This window comes from Temnothorax americanus, unplaced genomic scaffold (genome assembly GCF_048541705.1).
Source record: "Temnothorax americanus isolate GAGA-0224 unplaced genomic scaffold, ASM4854170v1 Scaffold2, whole genome shotgun sequence".
Lineage (NCBI taxonomy): Eukaryota > Metazoa > Arthropoda > Insecta > Hymenoptera > Formicidae > Temnothorax > Temnothorax americanus.
In genome coordinates, this window is record NW_027509338.1 from 2806784 (window position 1) to 2822178 (window position 15395).

Consider the following 15395-nt stretch of genomic DNA (forward strand, 5'->3'; position numbering starts at 1 on the left):
GGGACGGAGCTTATGATACGTAGAATAGAATGCCACGTCTTTTTGGATATTTTAGAATTATATCGTGTCTATTAACACGATTACACAGTAACCGACCAACTTTTTTAATGTAGGCGATCGACGGCCTCGGATTTTCTTCTCGGCACAAGGTCGCTTTCTCAAGTCCGAAGCGGTTGTCTGTCCGTCGTTAAAGTAACATCGGCATTTACTTATCTTTCTAAGGATCTGGTAGAAAGTGTGTATAGGCGAAAGAGATTTTATATATAAACTTATAGATGGATTAGGTAACGAGCATTTCTAACACGACTACGTGACAACTTGATTATTATGCGCGTGGAACTTCTTCCAAGTTATTAATTCGCTTATGCTAATGAGAGACTCTGAATAGTCTGAATATAGTAATCAGACTAGGTTCATCCTACGTATAGACAACAAGCGAAACACTGGCTTTCGCCTGTTTAATAGCAACCGTATCTACTGCGGTGATTTTAAACCTGCACGAGGCGATCGTCAAGTTGCGTTTTGCTCAATATGCAGACAGTGTAGCAACGAATCATGAAATTCTATCGTTTATGTAATATTTTAATTACTTTTTATTTTATTAAAGAATATTATTTTGATTTTATCCCAATGTTTTTTATGAAAAACAATAATAAAAAACCCTTCTAAAATATGTAAAGATTATTAGACTATTAGATTAGTTACATTATTAGATAGATTATTAGATAGATAGAATAAGTTATCCTTGATTTATCTTTCTAAATAAGATACTTTCCAGAATAATGTTTAAAGAACATGTGAAACGTTGACATAAAAGATAAAACTACAATATATGTATACTTTAGATTTTGTCAAGGAAAAGAATCAAAAGAAATGTGAGTTTTTCAGTTTCAACTTAGGTGAAATATTTAATCGTTATAAATTTCAGTACGTGCAGTTTATTCATTTTGTAAGTCTAACTAAGACTATGATTTATCTATAATAATTATGTATTAACAGCAACACACACACACACACACACATTTCTAAAATAAACAACATCTCATGCAATAATCTTTATTATATTTGCAAATAAGAATTACCGTCTGAAATCTCTTAAAAACTACACGAGTCACAAGGCTGTACATTAAAAAAAAATAAGTAACGGAATATCGACGGATGTTTTAATCTATCTTAAGTGGTTTTCCCATTCGGCTCACGCCTCGTTTAACAAAGGTTCTGTTTCCTTTCACCGCGATTCCTTTTACGTGATAAACATTGATTATCGCGTAATACCCTTGTCTACACGTGCACTCCGCGGCCGCGCGCGCGCGCGTTACCATACGGCTGGTAGGATCACTGGGCCAAGGACTACCCTGGCGGCTGTCTGGTGAATTCAATTCCCACGGAAGACCGGGTAACGGGTGCTTAAGACGCCGGTGTCATTACCCTAGGGTTAAGTGACAGGTACAATTGAGCGTAACCTTTGCTTTCCTCACGTCTAAAGAGGGAAAAATAGGTATATCCGCGTGATTAGAATTTAAGCGATTCACCGTTAGGATTTGCGTCGATCAGCCGCGGTAACAGATTATGTTTACACATCGGGTTATAACCCAGTTTAATAACTACCGTGTACTATCCAATCCAACATTTTTCTTTTTTTGGTTATACATATATATATATATATATATATATATATATATATAATAATTAATAATTATTTAAATATAAATTAAATATTTTGATACTCTAAACATTTTAATCAATCTCTGATATATATATAGTCGTAGTTTAAGTGTCAAAAAAGTCTCATATCTAGATTATTATAACCATAAGGAAACAAATTTTTTGATCGGATAGTATACGATAGTTATATTAGTTTATTAAACTGGGTTATAAGCCACTGTGTAAACGTAGTCATAATTGTTGATTTTATAACAAAACCTTCGCCGTAAATTATTCGTAATGTCACTGAAAACTCGAAAAAATTTTTAAGTGATGAACGCAACAAACGAGATAAGAATGAACTCGCGGTGGTCGCGTTAGAAGGTGTCCGCTTTACTAGATTTGCATATATATCCAAAGTCTGGGGACCAATCCAAATTTTCGGATCACGGCGCACGAGAGGCCTTTCACGATAGGACACCGCGAGCGTTCGTTTGCATCTGACATTCAAACCCACGTGGAATATTTCTATAATTTCTCGAATAATCCCAGTCATTGTCTGGGCTCGCGAACGCGCCCATCTGTCTGACGCCGTGGTTTTACCGAAAGATAGAGAGATTTCTATTCCGAGACTAATTGTACGTCCCAAAGAAACACTCTAACGTCGTCGAATTTCAGTCTTTTTCGTATCCCAACGGCGTAATGCCCGTATCACACTAGCGATTGGCGATTGCGTCTACGTTTGTGTTTACGTCTCTTGACCAATCAGAAAGTAGCTGCTGGCGATTGCGATTCGCGATTTCCGTTCTGATTGGTTAAAATAAGACGTAGACGCAAACGTAAACGCAATCGCCAATCGCTAGTGTGATACAGGCATTAATGATTTCCGTTCGCTTCGTGGAAATCTTTCTCGTGAAAGCCGCGGACTTGGTAGAAAACGATGCGAGTTGTCTCTTGACCTGCCACGACGATGTATATGGCTGTCTGAAATCTAACAAGATCGCAAAACAGTTGTAAAATCGTTCGGTAAATCATTCGCTGATCCGTACAAGTCGCCGCCGCGTTTTAGCTGTCGGAGTGCACGTCAGCAATCAGACAGACATTAATTAATTTTCCCTCTTGTCGCGAAACGCATACACGCGCGTTTGCATCATCTAATCCTCAACTCGCAGGTGTACCGGTTTAAATCTCCGATATCGAAATATTGCGCGAGAAGCATAATGATGAACATATTGCAGAATCGAACCAGTTCATTTCTCTGAGAAGATAATCGATTTTTTCCTCTCTCTTTCTCTCTTTCTCTCGACTTCATTCGTTCATTCATTCTCTCTCTATTTCTTTTCTTCTTTCTTCCTCGACGCGCGCGAGCGACGACGATCCCGCGAGATCGCCCCGAGCCGCAAACCGAAAAAGAGAAGTCGCCGAGTCCCCGTGTCCGAGTCCGCGGGTTGCGCAAGGCGGTCGCCTCCGTCATTACGTAAGGGCGAAAACTATACAGGCCGCGCGGACTGTCGTCGTCGCTGCAGCCGCCAGGAGGAAAATCTCCAGCGCGGAGTATAATTGCGCGCGCCGGTGCCTGCAGGTGGTCCTTGCAGGTTTTCCGCAGGTGCTGGGCGCAGGTGGAGACCGCACGCCGTGCCGCGACGGTTGACACCCGTGCGTGCCCCCCAAGCGGGGGTGCCGTCGAGAGCCGCTTCCCGGCGTGAGCTCCCGATCTAGAGCTCTCTTAGAGGGAGCAACGCACAGACGGCCGCGCCGAAATAAACTTTCCCGGGTTATGTAAAGGCTGGCGTCTCCGCATCGTGGACTGCGCCGGTATAAAGGTCGGCTCTGCCCCCAACGGTCCAAGAGTTGCTCGCGAACTTCACGCCGGCAACCATCGGGAGAGGCGAGAGCTCTACATGTGATCGCTTGCTCGTGGTGCCGCCTTGCCTTCTTTTTTTTCATTTGTCTAACGTCGTCTATTCCGCTCGAACGCGCTGCACCCACTCGGCTCGGGACGCTCCTCGTTTTCTTTCTTTCGCGTACCGCGATCGTCGTATATAAACGCGCGATCATCGTCGAGCCGGCAGCATGCGTGCCCTGGTAAGTCTGCTCTTCTTCGAAGGCTGTCTTGGATCCTATGTGAAATCAAAAAAATATTAAAATTTTCCTGATTCATTTCCGATGATAAACTTTTGGATTTCCAAATTGTAATACAGTCCACTCGATATGCGATAAACATAACGCGCTGAACGACTAATATATGAAAGAGCAAGAAAAATAAAATAGGAAAATATCAATATTTATCAGTATTTTTTCTTCTCTATATGGCGAATATGACCGATACGGTTTGTAATCAAAAAGTAAAAATAAAATTAAATTCGATAAAGTTTTTCCAGGTTTCTTTCTTTCTCGTTCGGATATTTATAAAATATGTATGTATTTTACGTAGAAAAGATGTAATAATATTTTTGTTCTAACGAATGCATGGAGAGCTAACTTTCACGTAACATGTGCATGAGTATAAGTTGCAATTTTACTGGGACTCTGTTCAAGGAAAAGCTTTTATGTGTAGCACAGATAAAGTATGATGTGCCACTGCATTTTTGTAACTTTACGAGACTTTGCGTATCTGGGTCACGAAAAAATACACATAAATTACATACATACGGATGTAAAATATACGCGATATTTTATATTTGATCCTGCATCATATAATATTAAGCGTTACATTAAACTTTGACAATATGGGTAAAATAGATTACCTCGAGCTCGTATTCATTTCGCTATCATTAATCTATATACATCCCAGATTGGCGTTATTAAACAATGCATTTTACTTATTGTTTAAAAGTCATTTATTCATGCCGGTCTACTTTCGTTATATTTTACCGTTACGATAAATCGTCTGGTTAAAAAAAACCGTCAATAAAAACGCGCGCAATAATTTCTCTTTGCGACAGTCTTTCGCGAAATAAAAAAAATGGAGAACGCATTCAATTTTCGCATATATTTCCGCATTAGTCACACTCCGTGCATTTAATTTCCATAACAATAAACACGTTCGATCATTGATTTCTCTAAATCGAAGTCGAAGTTGATCGCCCGTACATATTTATGAGCGGCCGTGCGTGATTTAACGTTACGTGTGCGTACGGTATGGGCTATTCATCATCGTATCATGCATATACGAAAGTTACGCGGCGCAAAACAAGCCATTACAACATTGCGTAATCTATTTAAATTACATAACTCATTAAATCTGTGAGGCTCGGATAATGGCAATATTGTCGCGCGAATCTTGCACCGATGATGACGGCCGACCATGACGAACGAGCCGTTAATTTGCATCTACATACATATTCTCTAATTGTTCACTTTCTCTGATGTAGAAAGCACAAGTTGGCTGATCGATCGAGGCATCTGTTCGGTATCTTAGCGATATTATTGTTGATCAACAATGTTACCGCGAATCCCGTTAGCTTCCCACGCGAGTTTGATCATATACTTTATATCAACGTATAAAAAGCGCCTTGAGAGCGAATAAAAATCACAATAGAATGTCAAAAGTGCAAAATACTGTAAAATATAAACTGAGAAACGTTGAAACGTTAAAAACCATTTTTTTTAATAACAAAGACTTGAATAATACTTTATTTTTATATAATTTATTCTATAATCCATTCGGTAATTGAATCTAAATTGCAATTATTAATCCTCAGTATTGTTAATATTAATTAAAATAATATTAATATTACGGGATTATGATTCATCACATATCAAACTAACGGCGTTCATTTACAATATTTACATAGAACGCGATTGTTCGCGCCGCACGGTGAATGGTGGCGGGGAATGTACTTACCAACTAAACCGGCACAAAACGAATCGGTCTCGGTCACCGGATGCTAATAATCGAAGACTGTGTCTATGGGAAAAAGTCACGTTCAATCGTGAGCAACGTAATAAGGCGTCATTAGCGCGAGGTACCCCTCCCGTTCCCCTTACCGATCACAATCGTGACCTACCTACCGACACATTCATCTTGTCCTGACCTTTCGCGGGGAAAGGTATCTCCCGGCGGCTTTACATGACGAGGATTAAAGCACCTGGCGTGTAGACGCGCGCCGGTTCTCCGTGCACCGTCACCAACATTGCGAGTATATCTCCTGGAAATGGAAACAGCACGTCTCGATCGAGCCAATCTCTCGCTCCGCTGGGACGAAATCATTCCGATTAATTTGCTCGCGAATTTGCCCATTGAGATATTTGCGAGATAACGCGAGCCATTTGTTCCCGATTATATTTTATGCAGCCTTTACACCTTCGAGAAGTCTATAAAAGTGAATTTAGTGTGATCGTAAACGCTCGTCGCGGAAAGTCTGCATATTTATCAACTCAAACAGCGCGAATCCGTCGGCGAGAAGGACGCCCGGTGTCATCGTCGGCTCATCCTGAAAATAACGCCTTGTCCATTATTCATTTACGACGATGATGTAATTAACTCGGTAACAGAGCGTCCGAAAAACCGTCAATCAACTCCTCGAATCATTATTTTGCGGATAAACTTCTTAATCTAAAATTGCGCGAATTCCAATTTTAAAATTGCAAATTTAGCAGAATGCGCACAAAGCGATTGATGCGAATTTAAAAACAAATTGTGAAAACGAATTTGTATTACTTCCAACATGAATGATTAAAAAGGTTATCGATCAAATCATTGTACAAGAAACCATTTGCCACAAATCTCTCATTAATCTCTCAATCTTTTATTTTACAACGTATAAGCGAGTCCTGAGTCATAATAAATTTTAGCGAAATGTGGGTAACCAACGCTAATCGATTTCAAGACTCGCGAAGATATATTTTTAATATACAGACAATTTCTCAGATATAAGAACAGAAGATACTCTGACTTTCACTTCTTTGCTTTCAGTTGTTAGCGGCCCTTTTCGGGTTCGCCCACGGCCAACAGTATTTCCAGGACCCGGAGAAGATCGTGAGCTACTCGCGCGATCTCGGCGACACCCGCGGCCATTATTCATTCTCCTACGAGACCGAGGGCGGTATACTCCAGCGGGAGAGCGGTAGCCGCAAGTACGCCGGCACCTCCGACGAGACGCAGCTGATACAGGGTTCCGTGCAGTACAACGCGCCGGACGGTACCCCGATCGCCATGAGCTGGACCGCCGACGAGTTCGGCACCCAAGTGTCCGGCACCCACATTCCCACCCCGCCGCCGATTCCACCGGCGATCCAGCGTGCCCTCGAGTGGATCGCCAAGCAGCCCACCACCCCGGAGCCGATCGAGAAGGACAATCCGACGCAGAACGCGGTCCCCCGCGACAACCGTCAATATCGATTATCCTCGAATAAACGAAATTGAACGCGCGCGCGCGCGCGCGCGCTCGCGCAACGTTACTAGCGTTAAGTCCGTCCCTCCTGCCGCTTTATACGATACGATGTTTTTAATAATAAATTGTATACTTTTATATAGAAATTCCTTCGAGAGTACTGTCTCCGTGGAAATGTATTTTGGCGGGAGTTACGTCTTTACGTGCTACAGCATTCCCGTGTCAGGGGGGGGGGGTTCTAAATAGATAATAGCGAGCCATTCTATTCTCGTATGCTTTCTCGTAGTTTGCACATGATCTCATAATCAAACGCATATGGTAGACCGTTCTAAAGAGACAAATCGTCTTTTTTGTTATATAAACACATTTGTCTTCTGTCACTTTTTGTCATTGTCGTGTCTAGAACTGAACTGAATGATCTACATTCGGTATATGTATACATTCAAGCGTATGTAAACAATGGCATATATAAATAAGTGAGTACTGATGGAGCTGAGATTATTTAAGCGCACTTCACATTTTTTTACATGTACCTGCCTTTTCTCGAAATATAAGTTTTGTCGAACAAGTCTCTAGTCTGCACAACCGTTATATTCCTAAGCTATATTTATTACCTTTTTACCTTATAAGCGAAGGCAATAAATGGACTGCATTTATTCATTTCTTATACGCGCATTATCATAATTTAGTCATGCAAATTTTGTCCTTGATCATTTAAATAATGCGTGCTCTTTGCAAATTAACTTATTGCTATCTGGTTTATGGAATTGCGCCTAGGAATTTTATTTTGACGTAAAACGTAGCTCAAAATGTCAAAGGATTAATATTCGAGATTAATATTCGACATGGAGACGCTAATCATTACCACTATTCATTATCGAGATATTGTTGCGTTGTATCTCCATTAAACAATAGATCGTAAAAATAGTTTTTTTGAAAAAAATGACGCACGTGCTCCAAAATATTTGCGCGCCACGCGCCGAACTTTCCATAACTTCATAAGCGTTCCAACGCCTCGCTATAACGCCGTTCTCGTTAAAAATATCGTTAACGTGATTAATGAACCGAACATTTCGCTTGTCTACTCATTCCACCCCGGATGAAGGCCAACAAGATTTGCACATCGACGAAATTTATTTACAGCATATCATTGAAATACTGTCCTTAATACAGATATTGTACAAAAAAAATTACAGAAATTTATACAGGCGCACATAAATATAGAAATAATTACGACGTGAAGGGACCGAGTCTGTCAAAATTGTCGATCTACACGGGGATTAAATATCCCGTCAATCCTCAGGTATGACCACGATCAGTTCCCCGCCAGGTTTCTCCCGATCGTCCCATTTTCTCGAGTTGACTCGCCTTGACTCTCGCCAATCCTATATCCTCCTTCCGTCACACAATTTTATTCGGTATTCTTTAGTGCTCTTCGTTCTCCTCGGGGTGTTCGGCGATGTACTGAAGGGCCCTTGCGATTTGAGGTGGTACCGGGGGCGCGGTGGGCAAATGAGCACCCTCTGGCTGAAATCCATTCTCGTTGGCTACGTACGAGATTTGGTAGGTCTGGCCGTCGGCGTCGGTATAGCTGAAGCTGCCGTGTGCCTCCAGGGCCTCGCTGTCGGTACCGACATTGTTGAGATGACCCTCTTCCTGAGCCTGAATTCCATTACCAGTCTCGTAGCTGTAGTTGTAGGATCCGTCGGGGTTGGGCCCGTCCAGAGCTTGCTTGAGAATGGGGATCAGAGTGGTGTTGTCGACGGGGGCGGCGAATGCCACTGCCACGAGGGCGCACAAAGCAATTACCTGGAAAGACAAAGAATCACGCAATGCTTTGAGTCTGTATTTTACTTTTAAACTTTTATTTTATTTCTACGTTAGAATAAAGGAAATTTCTCCCAAAAATTTTTACTAAAATGAGTAATAGAGTATTGAATAAGCAAAAATATCATCAACATAATTTATTCTCATTTTACAAAATACATAGTATGTGTGGTGAAGCATTTTATATCTCCATCTAATAATTTAAAATATCCGTTATATATGACAATAAAATATATTGATCAGTCTACGTAAAATTTTGACGTTAAATACCTTTTTATTGTTAGAAGGGAATTTTATAAAGAAAAAATGTAGAAAACAAATTAATGGTATGACTTACTTTTTGCATTGATTATATACCTTGTAATATTTGTTATAACGCTCGTTCTTATTAACTTTAATTTAAATTTTTAACTACACGGTTTGTGAGCAGTAAACATTAAATAATTTAACATAACAAAGATCCTTGATTATATTTTCAAGTTAAAATTTTGCACTATGATTGTCTGATCAAAACAAATCGCTTTGATCGATTTACTCAATCGAAAGGCACTCAAATTACAAAAATATCGCAGATTCGAGATCATGCGTCTATATGGGTATCTCGTGCCACTTGCGTTACGTAACATCTTTTATCCGCACAAAAACTCAAACTCACCAATGGATTCATGTCGAAAGAAAAAGATATATTTTATTTCCCCAGCTGCCAAACTCGGAAGCTTCTCATGCACTGACTTAACATCTCGTGCACGTCTTCCGCTTTATATATCCTCCATCCGAACATTCGGGGACCTTCTGGTAATACCTTATTTAGGCTCCCCTCCATCCCCTGGGTCCCCTTGTTCGTTTCCCCCACTCGAATAAGTCGCAGTATCATCCGAATTTTGCGGATGAGCCGAACGCGCACACACGCACACGTTTGCTCTTCTCTTGGAGGACTTGAGGTCATACATGTGCCTAAAACCGCAAAAGGTCGGCGTATCAATTTAGTAAAGAGGTGAACTCACCCGCTTAGGATAGGACAAAATAATCCTGTCATCGTGGAAAAAATAGCGTGGACTTTTAGCTTCAGTAAAATTTGCGGTTGAAAATCACGACAGTTGCCGGAGAAATTATATATGACGCTCATTATGTTCGATAAAAATTCGCGTTTTAAAAGTTACCGCAAATGTGTGAGGATACGTCATATGTATAATCAAGAGTGAGATATCAATGCGAGCGGTAAAATATATATATATATATATATATATATATATATATATATATATTGCACAAAATATATATATAATAATTAAAACATATTAAAACAAAATACTTTACATATAAGAAATATTTTTCTGAGAAACATTATTCCATAAAGAGAGCGATTTACCTCAGTTCACCGATTTTTTTTAATTGTCTTTTTTAACACTATTGTATATATATATATATGTAGGTCTGGAAGTATGTTCCGGGACTTTTATTTTTGATATCGGTATATTCCGGGACATTTGGCAGTTTCCAGGACTGTCCTGGAAAAAATTGATGTCCTACGGCATTTTTCGGGACAGTTTTTTGAATCTGATTACATATATATGCGTTATATTCCAGGACTGTACATTTCAAAAAACGTAAACAGTCCCGGAACATACCTCTGGACCTACATATATATATATATATATATATACAATATATATATATATATACGAGTTGGATATCTCTATATATAAATTCTTTACATACTTTAAAAAACGAATATCTACCTATGCTGACAAATATTTCTATCTATATTTAAAGAACATTTTTAAAAAGAATGTATAATGCCACAAGTTTTTTATGATTTTTATCGATAAACATGATCTCATTTCTCAGTCAGAAATTTATCTTTTTACTATTTCTCATAGTTTGCATTTTTATTATCTGTCAACGCTATATAACTAATTTGCAATGCAGCGTTCATTTTGATTATCATGTGTGTGTAAAGTGCCTATTTTCAAACCTTAATTATGCAGAAAATTTTTCATATCCATTTGGAAAGAAACTTTATACAATGCCATAAGTCTTTTCAAATAATTTCTTTTGTAACTGTTACAACAGTTATTACGTCAATCACGATTAAACGTAACGATTCTGATATTTCTGAATATACATTTAAACTAAAAAAGAATCTGTCCTTTAATTATACATGAGATTTTAAAAAATGCAAAATAAAAGAAAATATCGTAACTGCTGCTAAAAGCAGATGACGTCATGACAGAGTTTTTTTGTCCAAAAAGTTGCAACTGCCGATGATGAACACATCATCATTGGAATATAAAAAAGACTGATACAGCTGTGCTAAAGGACAACTCGTGACCATCGGGAAATCCACGTATTCATGATATGTTAAAAACAGCGCGGTATAAGATATCAATTGCAATATAAATCATCATATTTAAATTTGGCTACTGAAGCTGCTCCTGTACAACGCTCGCGATATTTCTCTCGAATATTAGTTAACGAACGAACGTCTCGCGCATGTCAGTTAAGCCAGGAATTCCGAAAGTACAGCGAGTGTCCTACGAATCGTCTTCGTCGTTCGTGAACACGTAAGTGTCGTTAATTTTCTCGCGTAAGTAGGTATACATAAGTATTAGCCTACGCTCGCGGCACAAGTGAAAGAGCGATCATTAGGTTTGTCAAACCATCCGTTGCTACCGTTCGCAACGGCACGATCTCTCGCTTGGTCATACTATTTACAGATTGCTTCGGTCGAACAGCATATTATTCCGCGCGTTTATTCCGGTGGCTGAAATCATGGCCGAGTGGCTCGCAAAATATGTTAACCGGTGTAGCGGGAAGTGACAACTTATCGAATGCAATTGGCATGTATCTCTGCGTTAAATGCGTGCATTAAACGCATATATTTTATTTTGCTCGAAATATTATATAATCTGTAATCGAAATATTATATAATATAACCCAGCAGTACGAAAAAAAAAATATATATATATTCACCGTTGTGTTCAATTATATATATTTTTCCAGAAATTAATCTCTAATTTGATATCTTCTCTATCGAATTTCCTACTTTATTTTTAGTTATAATTCATCATCAAATCATTATTCAAAGTATTATTTAATATGTAAAAAATATGTGTATTAGCATACCGAATGTAATTTATAAAAATGTATTATTGCGTAAATTATATTATTATATACAAGAGAAAAGAGAAAAAAGAAGAAAAAAATATTCCTGTAATAAATTAAGCTTTACGCGTTACGCAAATGTGCGAGAAAGTAAATCAACGGAAGATACACAATCTGAAGATGGAAAAACTGGAGATAAAGGGAAATGAAAGGTATAGAGAGAAAATAACGACGAAAACGGCGCGCGTGTTCAACAGACATTCGCGCCAGTAATTGTTTGAGAGAAATTATTTATAGGGAGCTGTGAGTTATCTGTAGACACGCATTATAACACGCTCATCTCGAGAGCTTTACAACATGCACGTCGATGGTATCGTAAAATTAATAATATTATTTAGCGACGGTAACTTTCGGTTTTGAGTAACACCGCCCGCGGGCCACCGCGCGCGGCCTTCGGGCACGTGTGAACACGCGTGTTCTCGTCAGAAATTATTGAACGATGTCATTATTATCAAACTGGAATTACAGATATTATACGGTAGAAAATACACGCCTCAGTGTGAAAAGCAAAAAAAGCGTTATCTTTATTTCGCAAGGAACCATACATTAGAGAAGAAACGATCGAATCTCTCGCGAAGGACACAATGATTGGCGGAACTATATATCGCATCGATGGCATCGAGATGAGTTACCGCTGTACTAAATCGACGAGGGATATGAATCATAGCTATTATAATTAGTGTTTACCTAATGTCTTTCTAATTGCCGTTATTTAACGTCGAGGTTATTTCGTCAATGGATATTTATCATCTCCGGGAGATAATTTGGCTGCGTAACAATTGCGATTGGGTGATTTCTGACCTAAGTCCGATACACACAAAAGCCACCGATCTCGTCGAATGGCCGAAAGTTATAGGATCCACCGCGAGCCAACAACGTTATAGACGTCGTCATAATAGAATCTCGATAGATCCGCCGCGCCTCCTTCTTCTCCTCCTTGCGCCTCGCAATGTGTTTTGCAATGAAATTAAACGTACACGTGGGTCTCTAATTTCCAAATTAATTGCGCGCCAGTACTCCGTCCTCGTTAGTCTTCTCCGTCTTCTCTTTGCCGAATTTCAAGACGCGGATACGTAAGCTCGTTAAATTAATCCACCGTATTCGCAATCGTCCCGCGGCGGCCCGGCGCAGATTGTGACGCAAAATGAACGAGATGCGCAGCTGTCTTAATATATTTCGGCATTGATTGTTCGCTGAATTTCAAGATCGTCGAATAAACGTCCAGCCACGTATACGCCGTTCACTTCGCGACAAGATCCGTTCGCGAAAATCCGTACGATCGCGTTCGTTGTTAATCGCGAGATCAGCAGATCGAAGTCAGTGGAGTATTGGGTCATCTCCGTAGAGCAATTATCGCAAGAATGACATTTACGATTTATGAAAATTAATATATATTAATTTTAATATGTTTATTAATACATTGCAATATATTACACGAGACTCACGAGAGACGTTATCCCACGGAGTAATTATCATACTCATTACTCCAACGTTGCATCGAGTTATCGCAAAAACAGAGACGCGGCCAATTAATCGTGACTGACCAACGCTCGGAGGTCTCGTTTCGCCTGCTCCTCGAGTAAGTAATGGAGTAAGACACGCCATTATTTCGTACCGCGGAGAGACCATTCCCGCTAACCCAAATACTATACGGCATACTGGCATTTTTACTTTCACGGCGGCATGACGAGCCAAACAACACTTGAGTTGCTTCAACGAACTGTTACGCAGTCGGATGATTAAAGAGCCGCGAACGGCGCGGCGGGCCGCGATGACAATTCATCACCTGATGCTTCGCGGATAGACATGTCCGGCGTGTGTGTGTTCGGTCGGCGCACCCGGCGCGTGATGAAAAATGACACCTCGCGAAATTATCGATGTACGCGGAATACAAAGCCTTGTTTCACGCGGCGCCGCGCGGGTCAGTCCGTCGCGAGAGCGAGTCCTCCGTTATCCAAATGTCCCATCATGCATCAGTATAAATTTGTGATCTGGCGCCCGCGTAACTCTTATAAAATCACACATGTCGCATTGTTGAACGCGAGACGATGAACGAGAGAGAACCTTTCGCGACCTGGTGAAGAAAGAAGAAGAAAGATCTGCTTTTAAATCGAAACAGATAAGCTCATATTTTATTACTAGCTGTATTTTTATTACTAACGAATAGAATTACCTAATTTTGTTCAAATAGTTTCTTAGATCCTATATGAAACCGCACGTCGTATCGCTGAACGTGAAAACGCGACAGAACCTTCGCGATTTAATGAAGAAAGAAGATGGAAGATCTGCTCTTAAATCGAAACAGATAAAGTTCAATTTTTCCATTAACTTAATTAACGAGTAGAATTATCTAATTCTGTTGTAATAGTTTCTTAGATATATCCTATGAAATCGCACATCATATCGCTGAGCGTAAGACGATGAAGACGTGAGATAATCTTCGCGATTTGGTGAGGAAGAGAGAGTGAGAGAGATGTGCTTTTAAATCGAAACGGATAAAATCTAATTTTCCTAACTTAAGGACTAGAATTACTCGGTGTTAATTCTGTTTCTAATTTTTAGATCCTAAAGATAAGAGTGAGAATTTATGATCTATAATTCTATAAGGAAATCGGCGCATTAATTGTTTATTCATTTCATTTGTTTGAGATAGCTTAAATATGTTATACATACATAGATTGTAAATAAAATTTCATCGGTCTATGATTTTATTTGCAAAAATATGCAACTTTATTATGCATAAATAGACTTATTAGCATAGATATAAATTAAAATTGCATCTTTTTTTATTCGTGGCGCGATCTATGGTACCTTTCACTCACTCTCTGACTTCTTATGATCGTTAACATCCAGTCGGCGTCAGATATGACAAACACAATCATGATTATTGTCAGCATCGTTTATATACTCAATTTCTAAAGAGAAAGGAGACTCGTAGAGTTTATTGACGATATGAGACATACTCGATTTCATTTGTTTTCTCTATAACTATCTTTTATTCGAAATATAAGGCTCCGCTGGAGATTTTAGTCCCAATTCTGCTTTATCGGTAGAAATCAGGTAGAAATCGGCAAGAAATCCTACAAGAAATCAGCTAGAGGACTCAAACTGACGTTTCGGTTGCGTCTCTCGTGGTGCGTGAAGCTGATAATGCTAAAGATCGAACATAAATAACGCGTGAATTTCTCTTAAATCAAGATTATCCCCAAAAATACTTGACGTACGAAAATAGGACAGATCTGTTTTGCATTTTTTTAAGAAATAATATTAATAATCTGCTATAAAAATGCACTAATATTTCTAGTTGCAAATGACCACACAGCGTAGCGGAGACGCTGTAAAAATTTTGCAAAAGACACCATAAATTTGATCGTAAAATTCGATTCATAAAATTTGGATTTCTTATTGCTCTTGAAGCTGAAG

The 15395-nt window shown here is 39.3% G+C and overlaps 2 protein-coding genes across 2 annotated transcripts; one reads left to right on the forward strand and one right to left on the reverse strand.

The window, feature by feature from the left end:
- The first annotated feature begins 3480 nt into the window (after nucleotides 1–3480).
- Nucleotides 3481–7548, forward strand: Cpr17 (cuticular protein 17). The gene is made up of 2 exons (XM_077405269.1): nucleotides 3481–3729; nucleotides 6563–7548. The coding sequence occupies exons 1-2, from the start codon at nucleotides 3718–3720 to the stop codon at nucleotides 7010–7012; spliced, it is 462 nt and encodes a 153-aa protein (XP_077261395.1). The 5' UTR covers nucleotides 3481–3717; the 3' UTR covers nucleotides 7013–7548.
- Nucleotides 7549–8343: 795 nt separating this feature from the next.
- On the reverse strand, nucleotides 8344–9611 carry LOC143897002 (flexible cuticle protein 12-like). The gene is made up of 2 exons (XM_077405273.1): nucleotides 9463–9611; nucleotides 8344–8789 (listed from the first exon to the last, which is right to left on the reverse strand). The coding sequence occupies exons 1-2, from the start codon at nucleotides 9472–9474 to the stop codon at nucleotides 8406–8408; spliced, it is 396 nt and encodes a 131-aa protein (XP_077261399.1). The 5' UTR covers nucleotides 9475–9611; the 3' UTR covers nucleotides 8344–8405.
- Nucleotides 9612–15395: the final 5784 nt, after the last annotated feature.